The 20614-nt window shown below is 42.6% G+C and overlaps 1 protein-coding gene across 1 annotated transcript in view; it reads left to right on the top strand.

Annotated features, from left to right (window-relative positions):
- ip6k1 (inositol hexakisphosphate kinase 1) overlaps positions 1-17039 on the top strand; it is a 45915-nt gene extending 28876 nt beyond the window's left edge. Inside the window, exons 5-9 of the mRNA XM_083939185.1 lie at positions 2524-2764; positions 6358-6539; positions 10257-10432; positions 12985-13218; positions 15148-17039. Of these exons, the coding sequence (XP_083795311.1) occupies positions 2524-2764; positions 6358-6539; positions 10257-10432; positions 12985-13218; positions 15148-15648 (1334 nt within the window). The 3' untranslated portion in view covers positions 15649-17039. The remainder of the gene's footprint in view (positions 1-2523; positions 2765-6357; positions 6540-10256; positions 10433-12984; positions 13219-15147) is intronic.
- The last annotated feature ends 3575 nt before the right edge of the window (positions 17040-20614 follow it).

The raw sequence follows: 20614 nt of genomic DNA, 5'->3' as shown, positions 1-20614 counted from the left end.
TTTTGCGATCAGTTTGAGGATCCAATGGAGTTACAAGGTTCATTCACAACCTCTTTTTAATACTTTGAATGGGTTGAAACTTGATAAAACCCACACACAGACGTGAAGCTTGACCAATAGCAAATATTTATGAAAAAAATTTAAATGGAGATATGAGGTTTCTGTCCGACAACAACGATATACTAAACATTAGCATGTTGAAATGTCATTATGATGTTTCAGATGACCTCGTTCTTAAGGCAGTGTCTCTGTTTTACGACCAGTTCACCCTGATGGTGTTTTGGGTCCCAGTGCCATGACAACAGTCATCCATGAGGAGTCTATATTTAGCCCTGGAAATCTGCCCACTACCATTGTCCTGCTGATTAAATAACCGCAGACAGACAGACAGACAGCTGCCCAGGAATGACTTTCTGAATCCGTCAAGGTTGTTTTACCCAGAATGTGTTTTGACAATCTCAGATCAAATTTCTCCTTGTGTTGTTGTGGGTGTGAAATCCAGTTTCCTGTGGGCAGAGTGCACACTCTGAAGAGTGAAAGCTTCCCCTGGACAGCACAGTTTGTGATCATTGGAGTTGATTTCCCCCCTTTTGAGAAAACTGACCGCAAATTGAATTTGGACAAACAGGGAGGATGTTCACTTAGCGGGAATGAGATGCTCTACTCTTTAAAGCTAAAAATAACCGGTTAATGCTTAAATAAAACATTGTCAGACATTTTCTACCTGAGTACTTAATCTAAAAACTGTTTCTCAAGGGAATTTCCAGAAGATTTGCTTAATCCTAATATACAAACAGTTTGAAAGACCGTGCGTCAACTGCATGGTACGACTCTGCTCATCTCAGCTCACTTTTTTGGTACCAGGAGTACTTTACTCTATTTTTCGTTTTCCACTGTGGACAGTACACTCTCAGCTGATCGCCACAGCAATCCCGCGTGACACCGTCATGACATCATCTTCAACCGGCAACTCACTGAATCCTTTCCCTTTCTTCCATGTAGGTGTATCTGTAGGTGCATGGTACAACAGGATAGCCCTCGGGTTTACAGGGGACATGGTGTATTTCCACAAACTGAAGCTTTTCCAGAGGCTTCCCAAAGATGGGTCCAACCGTTCAGTCCAAAATTGGTTCAGTTATGTTCGGTTGAGATCTGTTGACAGCGACGTCCACATCATTTTCATACGCCTCAAACCCTCAATGAGCCCGGGGAACTCTGTGGAGGGAGTCTCTGTCCTATCAGAGACACGACTTCTGTCAGAACTGTGGTTGGATCAAAAAATGTACTTGGTCTCAGTTCGAATGAACCGTTCTACGAGTGACACTTTCACATTACACAGTTTGTTGATATAAAAATATTGATAACTGCAGCATTAAAGTGACATTGTGTAACTTTTCAAAGGAGAAATATACCATTCTTTCTTTTACAAATTAAAAATCAGGTTCACAATTAATAGAACAACCCTGTGCTCAGTTTAACACACAGGTTTTTGGTCTTGTATGACCAGTAGCTTATTGTGGTTAACTTCAGAAACTTTAGATAGACACTGCTGTATAACTGACCGTCACTTTGTTCACTGTGACTCTTCTCTACTTTTACGATACTGTTGAGGATATAAGGCTCTAACGGGAGCCATAAACCACCAACTGTTTAAATCATCTGTCCTTTTATTTAACAAGAATCGTGAATGTTGATTGATTTAATGGTTGCCATGGTTTTAAACAAAGAGGCAAACAACTCATCAAAACATAAATCGAGCCTTTAAAGTATGTTAGACATTTCCACGTGTTATTAAAATACAATAAATGTCAAATAATGAATTACCAGACATGTGTTTAACCATAATATTTGACAAATTAGATCAAACATTATCCATTAACTTTCATTCTTAAACACAACATAATTCCAATAAAGCGAAAGAAATGCTACTTACATTGAAGGTCACTCAAAAGACGCATGTTATACTTTATATCCCCTTAGGGATTTTTTTCTTGGGCTCAGTGTCACTACATTAGACTAGTGTGCATATCAAGTGTGTTACTGTTTCACTGCTTTTAAACATTATTCGGTAATTGTCACTTTTGGCTACGAAGGCTGCTGTTGCTTTCAAATGAACACAGCGTTTCGGTGTTTAGGTGCTTAAATGGTAAATGCTATCTCAGTGGATTTGGACCTGACAGATCTGCTGGATTCATAAACAAACATCATGTCTGATGTTTACTGTGGAAGCATGGAGAGCTTTTTACAGCAGGAGGTGTTAAAATAATTAGAGGTGGTAAAGGATCCACTTGGGTATTATTAGACATGTTGACACACAGACCTGAGACCTGCGGCAACACAATGAGGCACCTGATTAAACTGGATATCATTTAAAACCTTTGTCTCAGGTTACTAAGAAAAGAGTAGACCCATGAAGACCTTTTTAGAAATGTTGTTGTTTGTTTCTTCCTTGTTTTTGCAGTAACAGGGTTTTCACTTTTCCAAACAAACTACTAAATATGTTCTTTCTAAACTTCCTGTCAGGTGTGGTGATGGTTTGTTTCGAAGGCGACTCTGACGGCTACATCAACCTGGTAGCCTACCCTTACGTGGAGAGCAACATGGAGGGAGGGACGGCGGAGCACGAGGAGCGTGACCCTCCAGAGAGGGAGCAGCCGAGGAGGAAACACTCACGGCGCAGCATCCATCGCTCTTCCTCCTCCTCTGAACACAAGGAGGAGAGGCCCGACAGGAGGGAGGCGCACGACACCGACACTTCTGAAAAGTAAGATCGTATTAAAGGTATTTTTAAAAATAAACCAGCGATGAAACATTATTATTATTGTATTGTTTAATGTATTAGTTAGTTGACAGAAAAACTTGATCAAAAAAGCAACAAGTGTTTTAAAGTTGTAATCCGTAAGAGCAGTAAAACTATTACTAATAAAAGTCAGCAGTGGGTCCCAGGTTTTGTGGAGTGCTGTCAAAGATCCCCTCTGTGAAAACCTTAACTTCTCTAACCGTAGACATAGTAGAATTTCACGTATCCAACCGTTATGAGTCGGTGGAGAAACATGTTTCCATTTAAGGAGAATGTTACGCCTGGCGAGCAGGGTGGTAAAGGCCACGACACGTTGTGTAGTGATGGGCAGAATTTAAGACGAAGGGAACCCAAAAAGAGCAGTCAGGTGATTTGGTTCCAAATTTGTGTTGAGAGCCTGTTTGAGGGTTTGAAATATATTGGACAAAAATTCAAAAAGCTTCGGGCACATCTAGAACATGTGTGCATGGTCAGCTGGGGACTGCTTACAGCGGTTACAAGCATCACTGTGACTACGGTATATTTTAGCCAGTTTAGCGTTGGTGAAATGGGCTCTATGAAGCACCTTCCACTGTAATAGACCGTGCCGGGCACAAATTCAGGATGGAAGTGGACCAGTTTTAAAATGTCCCTCCACTGGTCATCATTAATGTCTACCCCTAAACTTTTCCCATGCATTGTTAGGTGTGTCAGTGGGGACTGGGCTCAGAAGAGCAATCTTTTTATATCAGATATCCGTTGTTTGTGTTGTACATTGAGAGACAGGAATTGGTCCATCTCAGCTTCAGGGGGGAGGTTCGGAAAATGTTGGAATTGCTTTTGGATACAATTTCTCATGTCAGAGTGCGGCTGCTGACATTAGGGGTGTCATTGAACTCTATGTAAGAGCGGATTTGGGTCGGCACAAAGTCTTCAAACTTACTATCGGACAGTAAGTGTGAGCTGAACCTCCACGGTGAATGTGGAATTGTATCTCGTGGAAAACTAATGTCAACTGTGGTAGGAGCGTGGTCAGAAGTGACTATTGGGTGATATTCACACGCATTCACGCAGTCATGGAGGTTGTTATTGAGTAGAAATTTGTGTGGTGCACATGGGGTAAAAAAAGGACAAAAGCTTTACCATTGGGATTTCTTAACCTCCAAGGATCTGAAATTCCCAACTGCATGCACATGTTTTTACCGTGTGTGCTGATGTGGATAGTGTAACCTTTATAGGAGAAGATCTGTCAAGAGTCACATCCTGCACCAGGTTGAAGTCTCCACCTATCATAATGACTGTGACTGTCAGAGTTTGGGATTTTGGCAAATAGCCTTGTAAAAAAACTTTTCATCGTCCCAGGTGGGTGCATAAACTGAAACTAAGACCACCGATGTGTTCTGAAGTGTGCCCTAAACTATGACATTGTGGCCGTCAGTATCTAGGATTACATTTCTCGGCTCAAACAGGACTCTTTGATGAATGATGATTGCTGCCCCTATAACTCTATCTGTACATTTTTAATGGAATAAGTGGCTCATCCACGCCCTCTTCATAACATCGCATCCCCCTGAAGGTGCTGTAACTGTGTCAGGACCTTACTGATTTTGATCGCTTTGTTCATTCCCTTAGTTTTCCAGGAGATCAGACGCACTCCAGTACCTGTCTTTACAGCATTAGCCAAAGGAACAACAATAATAATAAGTTAGAATGACACTGCATGACCCAAAGTAATCTGTAGTAGTGGAGGAAGAGAGTGGGGAGGAAGGTAAAACAAAACTAAACTAAACAACAAAAAGAAGGCCCTTCACAGTAACATTGTGACCAATCTGAGGGCTACTCAGAGCCAGCGGCACCAACAGACAACAGATAAAAAGAAGGCTGTCTCTGTACTTGGTCTCAGGCTGGAGTCTTTTGAGTCCGTGGTGGAGAGGAGAACCCTGAACAAACTGTGATCCCTCATAGACTATGATCAGCACACTCTCCATCACACAGTGGTCAGACAGCGGAGCAACTTCTCACACAGGCTGCTCCAGCTCCGCTGTCAAAGGGACAGATACAGGAAATCTTTCCTGCCACATGCATCACACTGTACAACAACGGTTAAACTGTTCAGATCAATACAATCTCAAGCACCTTATGTTTTTCTCATAATCTGTCCACTGCATCTTAGATTATTATATGTTTACATTTGTGTGGGGAGGGCTGTGCGGTGCTCTGTCCAGCAGTGAGCAATAGCCGCCAAGCCCCTGATCTTCTACAGTGTGTCTGTTCACATACAACGACATATTTCGCTGGTGTATCCGCCTAACAAGACAAATATTACTATTTGTGTACTTTCGGGGTCCTGAAACTTGAAATTATCAAAAGTTGCGGGAGCAAGACTTAATGTGTGTCTACTCCATCTCAGCCAAACCGGAAGTTGTGGTTTTTTAAGATATTTTTTAATGCAAAAAAATTAATCAAAGAAGTTTGATAATAGTGGGCCACTTTGTCAAGTACAACTCTTCGCTGCTCTCAACACAAATGATATACATCACCACCCGCACTTGGTGCTCTGTTACAGACATGCTGATATCTCTGCTCCACTTCACCACTTGTTTCCAAGGGGAGTGGAGAGTTTTACTTGCGCTGTGAGAAACGGTGATGACGTGAAGTCACATACGCAACATGACATGTACTGTAGTCTTTCTCGTTGTGTTTTCTCTAAAGGCTTAAACGGAACAATTGCACAATAAACGGTCAAACTCTTGACATGAAAAATGTTAATTTTAAATCCACAAAACATATTTTTAAATCGTAACATATAACGACTGGGACCAGACAATAACTAGATTATCTGCATTGAGACCAATTCATTACAATCTTAGAGGTCCAATGGGGGTCAAGCGGAAGGACTTCGCTACTCTATGGCGTCAGTAGATTCGCAGCTCTTTCCTGCATGATGCGGCGTGATGCCCGTAGAGAGAAGGGGAACAACATAAAAAGCCTCACTAACTGTGCACCACATTTGATTTTACTGCGCAAAAGTCGCCACAGACAAATAGCAGGTGATCACCAGATCTGCTCATTAAAGAACCAACAATCTCATCTCACCAAACTCAGCTCCAGAGCCGTCTTCACACGTGCAGAACACCGGGTTTCTCCCGAGGTGCAGGGCTGGCAGAACCAGGTCGTCAGAGGCCAAAGAGTGGACGGGCAGTCCAACTGGGCGGCATGCGACAGCCTCTTGATAGAGGACGCTTCACCATGGCAACGGATATTCAATGTCAAGGGTCACTTTCAGTGTGAACCCTAAATCAGATCATATTTCTCGGCAAAGCAGAAAATACATGAAGTTTCAATAACGGGTCACATGATCAATCACCATTGTTTTAACTCACTCTTTGATAGAAAGGAACTGAAAAGTCAATTAACTGGATGAAACTCTTATGGATTACCACTTTAATAGTAATAATTAAAGTGGAATAATCTGGTTCCACCTTCTGTTTGCTGGATGAAACTTTGAATCCATTGTAGATATAAATGTTTAAATACTTTATGCAGCATTAACTGATCCTCTCTTCTCCTCGCTGCAGTCTCTCAGAGCTGAAGAGTCCCAGGCTCGACCCAAAGATCCACTCGGACGTTCCTTTCCAGATGTTGGACTGGAACAGCGGTTTGAGTTCGGAGAAGATCAGCCACAACCCCTGGAGCCTCCGCTGCCACAAACAGCAGCTCAGCCGCATGAGGTCTGAGTCCAAGGACCGCAAACTCTTCAGTATCCTTCTTCAACCAATCACATCCACTGATACTTAACCGCCTTTTCATTTGATTTGATTTTATAGTTGTTGGTAGGTGCCAAAGCTTCAAAGCAGGTCCAAAGCTACCAGACGGGAAGCTGAACCCCTGATTTCCTTCATTTATTTTCAATAGAAAGTAGGCTGAAATGTTTTATGTGCAGGAAGAGAAGAATGTTTGGCTTTTTCCTTCATGTTAAATATAAATTACCTGAGTTATATTTTCTCTAACAATAGTCTCTGAGTAAGAGTTATGGTTGTAAATCAAGTGATGCTGGCGAAATAATATTATCCAAGAGAAGTCAGCAGCTGCACACAACTCTGATAATTGGTTTTATTTGTCGACTGTTTGACTAGTCGAGTAGTTGTGTACAATAAGAAGCACTGAATGTAAATGTCAGTGAGACTGAGGAAGAGGTTCAGAGTCGTCCGGTGGTGTTTTGATCTTCAAAGAGAGCGCTGAATGCAGCTGCCTGGAAAACCCAGCGACAAATACACAGGGTGTGTTTCCACTTTGGTCAACTATCCAGAATTAGGCGGGTCTGTCTCACCAAAAACACCCCTAATTTGCATGTAAGTCGCTTAGGAGGCTGCTTGACCAGGTAGAAAATGGCCCTGGTCTCGCAGCCGCTCAAACCCTGAGAGAAGACTGGTTGCTGGTGTGGTTGTACACACACCAAAACAACACGATGAAGTAGAGCAGACACATTATCCAGTGGTGTAGTAGAACGTCTAGGATAAGAAGAGAGATTTACACACATAATAAATTAATTTATCACCTTATTGAGTATTAATAAGGAAATATATTATTCCTAGTCAAAAGAGGGCACCACCACGGAATAGACAGGTAATGTGGACTAAGCCAGATGGAAACCTAGTCACCTGCAAGAATTAAAAGAATACTTTTCTATCAGTTTCTCTTATCAATTAAATGTATTAATTAATTGTATTAATCAGTTTCTTTCAATCTCATCTGAAAGCGTTTGTTCTCGTAAAACCGTGACCTCAAAACTTTGCAAACAGAATGAAAGCTCACAGACAACAGCTGGGGTTTGGGGGGTTTACTACAAAAAAGGAATATATTTATATAAATAATATACATGATAGATTATAACATGAAATGACACAAATGAGAATAACACAGAAAATGAATGGGCATGGTAAAAGCTACCATATGGAAATGCAATTTGTAATCATACCTTTATGCAAAGTAAAGTTCAATATTAAATAGCCAGTGGTCACCAGACAATAACCTCATCTCACCAAACTCAGCCGTGTAGAAGGGGGATCCAAGAGAAAGGAGGCGTGTTTCACAGCTCCAGAGCCGTCTTCGGACGTGCAGAACACCGGGTCTCTCCCGAGGTGCAGGGCTGGCAGAACCAGGTCGTCAGAGGCCAAAGACTGGACGGGCAGTCCAACTGGGCGGCATGCGACAGCCTCTTGATAGAGGACGCTTCACCATGGCAACTGATATTCAGCGTCAAGGGTCACTTTCGTTGTGAACCCCAAATCTCTGGATTCTTCAGCTTTGACAGCTTTGAGTTTGGTGGATGAGAGAGTCAGTCGGTCTCTTTTTACGAGCTCTTGGTGAAAACTTAATTTTAGTATAAACATCAAAAGAATAACTTTGCGCTGTCAGCTGGGATCGGCTCCAGCCTCCCGCGACCCCAACAGGGACAAGCGGTTGAAGATGAATGAATGAATGTTGACTAAAGCTTTATTTCTCTGTCCGGAATAAAAATACGATTGTTCTCAAAAACATGAGCGCTAACTTAAAACAACATTTGACTGATGAATGAAAATGTTATTAATCAAATTAAACACTGAACTTCGTGAAACAAAGTGGGACAGAAAGTCTAAAAATAAAGTAGATGTTACGAAATAAAAGACTGTAACAGGCAAGACTAGAAGACAAAGACTAAGGAGATCTTCTCTGAAATCTGAAGAGACAGCTTTGGTTTTCTATATTTAAGTCCAAAGGTGGGGTCTGGATAATGAGATGCATTCATTTTCCCCCTTAAAGTTGGAGAACCCTCTTTCCTTTGGCTCCAAACACAAGAGATCATTCATTCATCTTCAACCGCTTATGTCGGGGTCGGGGTCACGGGGGGGGCTGGAGCCGATCCCAGCTGACATCGGGCGTGAGGCGGGGTCCACCCTGGACAGGACGCCAGTCTATCGCAGGGCCCATAGAAATGAACAGAGACAGACAACCATTCACACCTACGGGTGATTTAGAGTCATCAATGAACCGAACACCTGCACGTCTTTGGAATGTGGGAGGAAACCGGAGAACCCGGAGAAAACCCACACAGACACGGGGAGAACATGCAAACTCCACACAGAAGGGCATGTCCTCCTGCGGACCTGGAACCTTCTCGCTGTGAGGCGACAGTGCTAACCACCACACCACCGTGCCGCCCCACAAGAGATCAGTTTTCATATAAATATACAAATCAGGCAAAGTGTGTGAATTAAAGTGATTTTTGCACATTAACACATAATGTGAACGTTCCTCTTAGTTAGTAATCCTGTGGAAGTGTCAGTGACACATTAACATCAACACATTCATTAGAATAATCATTTGGTGAAAGTGACTTAATATATATTGATAATGTGTTAAAATAAGATCCTCAACGATAATATACGGTATGACTGAATTAAACATGGATACAGATTGGGACAAACTTAAAATATAATCCTTAGTGGGTCCTGGAAACAACACTAATTTCTTTACAGATCAATAAAATACTCATAACAGTTTATACCTCCTATAATAGATTTCTTTAAGAACATATTAAAAATGTGAGTCTGTCTCTGGTTTGAGTCGTAAAAAGTCAGGATTGGGAGAAAATGTGGGGGTCTTGAGTCAGAGTCAGGGTGCAATAAACTTATCTCTTGCCTTTTCTCCATTAGTTAAATAAACTTTCACCTTTGACTGTGTCTGTTTGTTTAACATAAATTAGTCCTACATGGTTTTACATTTAATGACCTTGACGTCATTTTGTTCAATGAGTCCCAGGTTTGTCTAAAACAGGCATCTCCAATCCTGCTCCTGGAGGGCCGCTGCCCTGCATGTTTTAGGTTTCTCCCTGCACCAACATGCCTGAATCTAATGCTCTGTTTGTTATCAAGCAGTTGAAGCTCATCACCGGTTTGAAAAGCATTAGACTCAGGTGTGTTTCAGCAGAGAGAGACATAAAACATGCAAGGCAGCGGACCCTCCAAGAGCAGGATTGGAGACGCCTGGTCTAAAAGGTCAAAAGGTCCTGTGAGTAGAGGAGGAAGGTCTAGTTCGTAGCTGGGTCAAGGGACAGAGATAAGGCAAAGAGAGGGATGAGACGGTTCTGATGAGGCATCAGGGATTTCTGATCAGACTGGCATCCAGGGGCGTCAGCACAAAATGTGTCCTCATTCTTTTGATGACGACATACGGGGCAATGTTTCCTCCAAACGCAGCACAGAAAATGATCTGTGCATGTTTCCGGTTAGAATTTCTGACGTGTGGTCCTTTGCTGCACGCTCCCTCTCTCTCCCATTTACACACACACATACACACATATACACACACACACGCACACTCACACGCACCCACACCGTACTGCAGCACGGTGACAGCCTGTCTGTCAACAAAAACGTTTAAAGCTCAGCGATGACTCAAACTGATATGTGCTCCTTAACCGCATCATTTGAACCAGAGTTTCTGTTGTTGGAGAATGTGGTCCACCACTTCTCGTACCCCTGCATCCTGGACCTGAAGATGGGCACCAGGCAGCACGGGGACGACGCCTCCGAGGAGAAGGCGGCCAGGCAGATGAAGAAATGTGAACAGAGCACGTCAGCGACGCTGGGAGTCAGAGTGTGTGGCATGCAGGTACAACAACCGCCGCTACGGCTCAGACGCCGCCATCAAATATACCGCAGCTTCCGTCCATCACCGTCCTGAACAAAAGATAATCGCCTGAGGAGGAAGAGGCTCATTAATCTTCAGAGCATCTCTCCATCTGTAGATGTTACAGTTCACTCTGCGGGGTAAAGTGGGTAGAGTCATAATATTAGAGTCCCTGTGTGGACCATGAATGGAGTGTGTGCTGGTGGCTCATCTCCTGCTGTTGAGCAAGGCACCGAACCCCCAACTGCTCAGGGCTCCGATCCATTGGCAACCCCCTAATTAATTGCATGTATATAGGTTGTGTGTGTGTGTGTGTGTGTGTGTGTGTGTGTGTGTGTGTGTGTGTGTGTGTGTGTGTTAAAAGATTGAATTTCCTCTTGCGGGACGAATAAAGGCATTCTTTCTTTTTGTGTATAGATTTTATGATCATACGTCTTCAACTTCTAGTTCTGCCACTACTAAGTATAACCCTCACTGCCTCAACTATTACCTTTACACAGACCACTTTTACTACCATCAGAACCAAGTATTACTTAAACTGTCAAGCTACCAACAATCATGACATCAAATAATATAAATCAGGCAAACTTTGACAGCAGTGGTGGAAAAAGCAAAAGCATAAATGCTGTCACAAGTAAAAGTTCTGCCAACTGCTCTGCTCTGTTCATCGATTAAATGTTGCAGATTGTAAAGGTTAATTAAATAAATAAAGGGTAATTTAAATTACTTTATAAACTGCTGTGTAGCTTAAAGCTGCAGTGTGTAAAACACCTCTCATGCAGCTCTTCCTCGCCTGAAAACGAGGCGTGACGACCTGCAGAAGTCTAGTTTTTTTAACAAACACTTGAATTGAAATAAGTCATGAAGTGTGGTCTTTACCTCCTCTATGTGTAAAGTGTCTTGAGATGACTTTGGTTATGATTTGGCACTTAAAACAAAATTTAATTGAATTATGATATGATGAAGAATTATTAAGGATTTATAAATTGATAAAAAAGTGCCGACCTTTGGTTTAATCTACAATTTCTTAGATTTATAATTTGGATCTGCAAAGCTGTCACAAACATGTAGTTCAAGTATTTATTTATGTTTATTATTAAAAATGGGACACAACATATTAACGAACATTTACAGGTAAATAAATATATATGGGTTTTTAGCCATGTGGCTAATTTGCATCCCTTGTCCCATTGGCAGAGAGAAAGAGAGAGACATCCACACAAGTACAGATATAACAGGAAATTAATGCATAATATATAAAGACAAAACTTAACAATGACAGAGCTGAAAAATAACCTACGATATAAAGCAGCAATTGTGCGTACAGGTTCTGGTTATAATTTCAAAATGCTATCGCTCACTGTCTTTAATAAAGTCCTGAAAGTGCTTAAATTTAAAGTCCTTTATTTCATATTTACTTGATTACAAAGTCCTTTATTTCAAATTTACTTGATTTCAAAGTCCTTTATTTCAAATTTACTTGATTTCAAAGTCCTTTATTTCAAATTTACTTGATTTCAAAGTCCTTTATTTCTAATTTACTTGATTTTAAAGTCCTTTATTTCAAATTTATTCGATTTTAAAGTCCTTTATTTCAAATTTACTTGATTTCAAAGTCCTTTATTTCAAATTTACTTGATTTCAAAGTCCTTTATTTCTAATTTACTTGATTTTAAAGTCCTTTATTTCAAATTTATTCGATTTTAAAGTCCTTTATTTCTAATTTACTTGATTTCAAAGTCCTTTATTTCAAATGTACTTGAATTTAAAGTCCTTTATTTCAAATGTACTTGAATTTAAAGTCCTTTATTTCAAATTTACTTGATTTTAAAGTCCTTTATTTCAAATGTACTTGAATTTAAAGTCCTTTATTTCAAATGTACTTGAATTTAAAGTCCTTTATTTCAAATTGACTTGAATTTAAAGTCCTTTATTTCAAATTTACTTGATTTTAAAGTCCTTTATTTCAAATTGACTTGAATTTAAAGTCCTTTATTTCAAATGTACTTGAATTTAAAGTCCTTTATTTCAAATTGACTTGAATTTAAAGTCCTTTATTTCAAATTTACTTGAATTTAAAGTCCTTTATTTCAAATTTACTTGATTTTAAAGTCCTTTATTTCAAATGTACTTGAATTTAAAGTCCTTTATTTCAAATTTACTTGATTTTAAAGTCCTTTATTTCAAATTTACTTGAATTTAAAGTCCTTTATTTCAAATTTACTTGATTTCAAAGTCCTTTATTGTAAAGTGCTTGATTTCAAAGTGCTTGATCGCCCGTGATAAAGTGACAGGTTGCTTTTCATTCTTGAAACAAAACCGTACCTCAGAGTATTACTCTACAGTGCTGAAGTAAATGTACCTGCCCACTAATTGTCAGTTCTGATATTTCGCCTCTAAACAGACGAAGTAATAAACAGAAGTGCTTCTCACTCTGATCTGTGTTAATGTGTGATGTGTTTCCCAAGTGAAGGAATATAAAAGCACATGACCGTGAGCAGTAATTGAGACGTTTCCCCCCCGTCTCTCTGCAGGTGTACCAGCTGAACACCGGCCACTACCTCTGCAGGAACAAGTACTACGGCCGCGGCCTGACGATCGAAGGCTTCCGCGAGGCCCTCTGCCAGTACATGCACAACGGAAAGGGTCTGAGGCAGGACCTCTTTGAGCCAATCCTGAATAAGCTCCGCAGCCTGAAGGCGGTGCTGGAGAGGCAGGCGTCGTATCGCTTCTACTCGTCTTCACTGCTCATCATCTATGAGGGAAAGGTAGAACATTTAGCTCTGTTAGGATGTGCTCAGGAAATCAGTCCTTACCCCAAGTGAAGGAGTTCAGGTACCTCGGGATCATGTTCAGGAGTGAGGGGACGATGGAGCGTGAGTTTGGCCGGAGAATCGGAGCAGCGGCGGTGGTGTTGCAGTCGCTCTACCGCACCGTTGTGACGAAAAGAGAGCTGAGGAAGGCAAAGCTCTCGATCTACCGGTCAATCTTGGTTCCTACCCTCACCTGTGGTCATGAAAGCTGGGTCATGACCCAAAGAACGAGGTTGCGAGTACAAGCGGCTGAAATGGGTTTCCTCAGGAGGGGGGCTGGAGTCTCCTTTAGAGAGAGGGTGAGAAGTTCAGCATCCGTGAGGAACTTGGAGTAGAGCCGCTGCTCCTTAGCGTTGAAAGGAGCCAGTTGAGGTGGTTCAGGATCATCTAGTAAGGATGAACCCTGGGCGCCTCCCTAGGGAGGTGTTCCAGGCACGTCCAGCTGGGAGGAGGCCTCGGGGAAGACCCAGGACCAGGTGGAGAGATTATATCTCCACACTGGCCTGGGAACGCCTCAGGATCCCCCAGTTAGAGCTGGTTAATGTGGCCCGGGAAAGGGAAGTTTGGGGTCCCCTGCTAAAGCTGCTGCCCCCGAGACCCGACCCCGGATAAGAGGTTGAAGATGAGATGAGATAAGGATGTGCTCAGTGTGGCGGATTGTTTATTTTTCAGTGAATTTTGGTGATTTAACTCGTGTTTATAGCTCAGAATCCCAGATGAGGTTTGTTAACATTCAACAAAAGTAACTGCAGCAGAGCCTGTATTACCATCTAGACTCAGGGGAAATTACAGTTTGAATTGTGTTTACGTCTTTTCAAACATCAAAATATAATCAAACTAACTTTGGACCCACAACCAATCTTTACCTCAGGTTCCTCTCAGTGAGTTGAGCTGCGATCAGGCCAAAAACAAGCTGGTGCTGCGTGAACCTGCGTAGTTTCTGTCCAAGCAAGAACCCCTTTGGACCCGAGCCAAATTAAAAACAGCAGCTAACGACCTGTGTATTATTCAGGATACAACAGACTATAGGGTCTTCACTTAAAGGACTAATTAAAGTCTGTTAAAGTGTCAAGATCATCCCATCTTTCTCTGCACTTAAATACATCAAATAAGCCGTAGCTAACAGTGATTAGCTCGGGGAAGCACAGTAAAGGCATTTAAACGTCTTTTTTAACCACTAATGCTGCTCAAAATAACATCAAACCTCTGCAGCAGCATGAGAAGAGCCCCTACACACAAAACAAAGCACCAATGGGCTCCTTCCTTTGGGATTGACTTTGTTAGTCCACTTGAATGGACTTTACTATGAGAGGAGCTGGTACAGGGGCCAGTTGGTAAGTCTTTAAAACACTCTTTTAATAAACTCTGGGTTCACTAACTACGTTGTTGGTTCTTTGTTTTCTGTGTAGGGACTCTTCTCATGCTGCTGCAGAGGTTTGCTGTTATTTTGAGCAGCATTAGTGGTTAAAAAAGACGTTTGAATGCCTTCACTGTGCTGCACTGAGCTAATCAGTGTCTGTTAGCGACTCTCCCGGATTCGTCCGTTAATAGTTGTTACACTAAAAAAACTGTCTTGATGGATTATTTGATGTATGTAAGTGCTGAAAAAGACCATGGGATGATTTTGCGCAGGAATTACACTTTGAATAATCATGGTTTTTGCCATAATCGAGCAGTTCTAAGCTTAAGAACAGGAAAATAAAGTGACCATCGTGTCTGTGTTTGACTCCCGCGCAGTCGTCATGTTGCTCTGTGCCTTAAATAACTTGATGCCGTTTGCAGCTGTGCCCTGCGGCTCCCTACAGGATTTCCTGATTAAATTAAGTCTTTTTGTGATGCTGATGTTTTCATACTGATCACTGCTGTGTTTTATTTTGTCTGCAGGAACCAGAGGGCCCTCCAGTCCTCAGCTCTGGGCACCAGAAGACTCCCGCAGAGCCCCACTGTGGCCCCACCCCCCACGCACCTCCGGCCCCAGACGCTCCCTGTGAAACTGACATGAGCCAGAACCCAGACCCAGGGTCACTGTCCTCTCAGGGACCTGGACCGATGGCTACACCCTCCCCCTCACCTTGTCCTCCCCCACAGGCCCCGCCCTCCAAGTCAGACTGCCACTCCTTCCTCCCCCCTCTCCCGTTGCCTCACCCCCATGCAGACTCCTCCCCCCCTGCTCGAAGCTTACCTTCCTTACCCCCTCATCCCCCCGGTCCCCAGTCCCAGCAGCCTCCCTTGGTGGACGTACGTATGATCGACTTCGCCCACTCCACCTTCAAGGGTTTCCGTGGCGACACAGCGGTGCACGATGGGCCGGACCGGGGCTACGTGTTCGGACTGGAGAGTCTGGTCCAGATCCTGGAGAGCCTGCAGGACGACAACCTGCCGTAGCTCTGAACAGACACACACACACGCACACACGCACACACGCACACACACACACGCGAACACACACCTTGTTGTGAGTTAGTTCAGGTCGTACCGCGGCGTCGTTTGGCTGTAAATAAGGAACAAGGTTCTCCAGGACGATATGGCTGCAACTTCAAGCTGATATGGAGAACCTCTGTGTGTGTGAGGCTCTGCAGAACACACACACACACAAACACACACACACACACACACACATACTTCTATACTTGTGAGGACCTGCATTATAATCATTCATTCCCCCAACCTCAACCATCACAATTTACCCTTAAAGTCCCCCTCCACTCACAAATGAGTTTTTCTTCTCTTTGTATTTACTTCACCAGGAGGTTTGAGCCTCACTGTGCAGAGTTTAACACTCAAAATCTATTTTCACATTCATCTGCTGAAGGAGGAAAGTTTGTGCTCAAAGGCCTTTTACACACCGGGGGCGTGACGTATGAATGACACGAAAATGCGACGCCTGTGAATATTCATACCGGTGATGTTCTGCCAGATCGGCTCATCGGTGCAGTCCAGGGCTTTTATTATGAAAGGTAAGAACTGAAGGAGTGGATCTTCTTCTATTGTTGCAATTGGCGCTTTTCCATATGCAGCCTGTTTGAGCGAGGAGTCTTCTGAGGCTCGTCAGGCTGTCGGCTCCCAGCTGGTTCAGGATACCCGGCAGCCTTTATCAAGATCAGAAGGAGTAAAGTTTTCCGTCTTGAATGAAACTACGGAGCTTCCATGTTGTTGTTTTATAATCCTCATGCCTGTATTTCGTGTTGCGAAATCTAAAAAAACATCAACCTTGTTACAAAAGCCACTTTATTGCCGTGTAATGTTTGTGTTTTGTGTGACATGAACAACAGAAAAAATATAAACAAACGGATTAATCAAACTGAAATAAACACCCCCGATGTGTGTACGTATGAGCAGTTTCATTTCAACGCAGCGCAGTGCAGTTAGTCTGCAAACTTGTCTGGAGTGGAGCTTTAAACCGTGCACAGTGAAGCTCAAACGCCAAAGTAAAGTAACAAAAAGCAAAACACACTTCTGAGAGGAGGAGGCCTTTAATCACAACACAGTCAGACTTTGAAAGACGTGAGGACCAGCCATAAATGTCATCTGTCCCTAGGTTTGAAACTCAAATTGGTCCTCACCAAAATAGACGAACTACAGCGCGCACACACACACACACACACACAGATATATACACACACACACACACACTCATACACTCCCTGGGAACAGTTGTCTCTGGAGCAGCACAGCGGGACAGAGCGTCCTCTCTGAACGACCAATCAGCTGAATCCCAGGGGCGGCTCACTGAAGTTGGCCAACACTCACTTTACACATCCCAACACCCCTACCCCCCCCCCACACACACACACACACACACCTCTCACTCGCTGACTCCCCCTCCCCACCTCCTCTTCTCTTCACTCCTCTTTCTCTACAGAAACCGAACCTGGACGGGTGAACAGACTCTTTTTAGCGAGAAGTTCAGCATCCGTGAGGAACTCGGAGTAGAGCCGCTGCTCCTTTGCGTTGAAAGGAGCCAGTTGAGGTGGTTCAGGATCATCTAGTAAGGATGAACCCTGGGCGCCTCCCTAGGGACGTGTTCCAGGCACGTCCAGCTGGGAGGAGGCCTCGGGGAAGACCCAGGACCAGGTGGAGAGATTAGATCTCCACACTGGCCTGGGAACGCCTCAGGATCCCCCAGTTAGAGCTGGTTAATGTGGCCCGGGAAAGGGAAGTTTGGGGTCCCCTGCTAAAGCTGCTGCCCCCACGACCCGACCCCGGATAAGAGGTTGAAGATGAGTGAGTGAATGAGTGAGTGAGTGAGTGAAAACCCCCCTCAGAAAACACATCCAAGCATCTGTTCAAGCAATAGATGGCGATGATAGACGGCAACTCTCTTTTTCTTCATCAGTGCAGAGCGCAGCATCACCCGCAGGGAGAGAACAGAGATAAAGTGCAACTTAGAAGTAGGCTTTAAGGAGAAACTATAGATTATTTCTAAAAAAAAAAAAAAGAAAAACTAAAGAAAAAATACCCCGTGTGTGTTTGTTTTCTGGGCTTTATTCAAAAACGTTAGTAGTTGGTGTCCTGTGAAATCATCCTTTGGGTTATTGTGTAACATGGAAAGCATACGTGTAACTTTCCCAAATGCGGTCTGCTGATATTTTTCTTATTGTCAAACAAAGTTTTTCTTAATCTCCTGTGACACAGAGCTCCATTTTTGCCCCCGAAACTATTAAAAACACATCAAAGAGCCACACTGTTGCACATCTTCCTTCATCTCCGCCAACACACACTTGATTATTGAGACTCCATCACACAAACGGCGTCCTGCTACAGCAAACACTCTCTAGAGCAGCGGGTCCCAACCTTTTAGTTTTACCATTGTAAACTTTGGTGACACCCCCCCCCCCCCCCCCCATGAAAATATACATAAAATAAGGAACATCATAACTTCTTTTACATGAAATACTTTATAAACTTTACAAACTTACTCACTTTATAAACTTAACTTTTAAAAGAACAAGATCTTTTTTTGCAAATCCATTTAAGCAGGTAACATATATTGTAATATATAATAATATATGTATATTGTATATAATAACATATTGAAATAGAATAAATAAAATGAATTATTATAAAATTAAAAATATACATTCTGCTCTAATTTTATCCATTGCTTCTATGAAGCCAAACTCAATCTAACTTTCTTGGTAGCCGCTCGTTTTCTTTTTGACATTGTCCTCAGTCTCCTCTACCTGACGCTTCGCCATCTCTCCCTTAGCTCCGCCTTGAACGCCTCACTGCTGCACGTGATGCGTTCAAGTCACACGCGCTCTGTTCCTCGTGATATCGGCCTGTAACTTATTCATTTATCTAAAATTTGAAATACACGGATAAATGTTTAATGTGGCTCTTGGATTTAGTTTATTTTGTCACATATATGAATTAAATGCTTAGCCCACTCATTTATTTAACATTTTAACTACATTAAAACCCCTTAAAATCAAGAGGGCTTCGTGACCCCCCCTGGATCTTTGACGCCCCCCTTGGGGGGTCGGGACCCCCAGGTTGGGAACCACTGCCCTAGAGAACGCTACATTTGGAGATAGTCCCCTTAAACGCTCTGTTTCCTCCTGTTTGTTTGATTAAAAACACACAAAAAACAACGACCCAGTCTGTTAGAAAATTACCGAGCCTTTTAAAATGTGAGATTTATAGTTAAAATAGTTATTTTTTATGTATCTTCTTGTTTTTTGGGGGGATTTCGTTCACTCTGTCTGGGGACGTCGTGGTTCACGCGGTTCCTCCACCCCTCGTCCTCCTCCAGAGCGTCCCTGAAGGTTCAATCCAAACTCTGGAAAACAGCAGTTGGCAAAACAATATTCCCACAAACAGCCTTTTAGTTGCTTGTCATTTAAATTTCTTTTAAAAAAGACGCTTTGAAGACTTTTTGTCGACTTCTTTTAAAGATCAAAGGATCCAGAAAAGCTTCTAATTACTGTTTCCTGTTGCTGTTTTTCCCCCGATGATGGAGTGAACTTTATAATCCCGGCTTTTAAAAGGAGAAGATCTTAAAGTGGCTCAGAGAAATTTTAATTAACGATCGTGCGATGTGATAAAAACCTCCAGAAATGGCCCCTTAAAGGACCCAGTGGTGTGATTTTCACATCTTCAGGTGGAACAAACAAATTCAAAGTGTTGAGAGACGCAGACGAACACGTTGCTGGTTTGTATCTTTTCATGGGATTTGTTGACAATAAGAAAAATACAGAACAATGCCAGCTTTATTCTGTGTGACATGGTTGAATAAGGAATATTTAATAAAAATAGTATTTTTCTTACATATATTATATACATATATATATATATATGTGTGATAAAATCACAATACGGCAAATCTGAGCTAAATCATACAGAAGGGGGGCGGCTGGTTGAACAGTGGTTAGAGCAGTCGCCCCGTGTAAAGAGGCTGAAGGTCCTCGAGGCAGCAGCCGCGGGTTCGAATCCCACCTGCGGCCCTTTGCTGCATGTCTCCCCCCCCTCTCTCTCTCTCTCTCACCCCATTTCCTGTCTGTCCTACAAAATAAAAGGCTTGAAAAACTGCCAAAAACATAATCTTCTAAAAAAAAAACATACAAAAGAATCAAATTCATGTTCGTTACGATTTTCCCTGAAAAAAAAAAACTCCGCTTCATCGACTTTTCTCAGGTTTTTTATTTTTATTATTCTTATAAATCATGATGTTGGATTAATGTCAGAACGCAGACAAAAGACGACAACGTTCAACCGAGTTCATTTAAAGATGTCACCACTTATCTCATCTGATTGGTCCTGATGAGACAGCGTCGGCCAATCACGTTTGTCCATTTACGCTTCCTTCAGCTGGGTTCCTGAGGCCGGCTGTGACGCAGCACCGCCCCCTGCTGGTCAGCAACGGGACCTCCACCCCCCCACAGGAGCTAGAATAAGAGAGAGCAAATAGGAATATTTTATTTTTGGTTTATCGAGGTGATAATTTATTTTTTTATTGTACCTTTACCCATGTGTGTGGGTAGATGTGTTGTCTTTTACATGTCCCCCTCCTCAAAATGTATAAAATGTAAAGATGTTCAGAGACACAGTGTGAGACGTCAGGAGACTACGCAGTATTATTTGAGCTAACTCGAGTCTGTTTTATTTGATTTTCTGATCCGGTATCAACAGTCAAAACTAACTGTTGCAGTAAATCCAGACCTCAGCGGGGCCTGCTGCGAGTTGTTGCTCTGGTGGGAAACTCTGTTGAACGTGTGTGTGTGTGTGTGTGTGTGTGTTAAAACAGGTAGATGCCACCTTTAGTCTTTGGTTTGTTTCCCTTCACATTTTACGGAGTTGGTAAAGAACTGCATGCACATTAACGTCCTCCTGTTTGGGTCAGTTTCCACCA

Source organism: Echiichthys vipera (genome assembly GCF_963691815.1).
Source record: "Echiichthys vipera genome assembly, chromosome: X".
Taxonomy (NCBI): domain Eukaryota; kingdom Metazoa; phylum Chordata; class Actinopteri; order Perciformes; family Trachinidae; genus Echiichthys; species Echiichthys vipera.
Note: the sequence above shows the minus strand (reverse complement) of the source record. Positions and strands in the feature narration are given on the sequence as shown.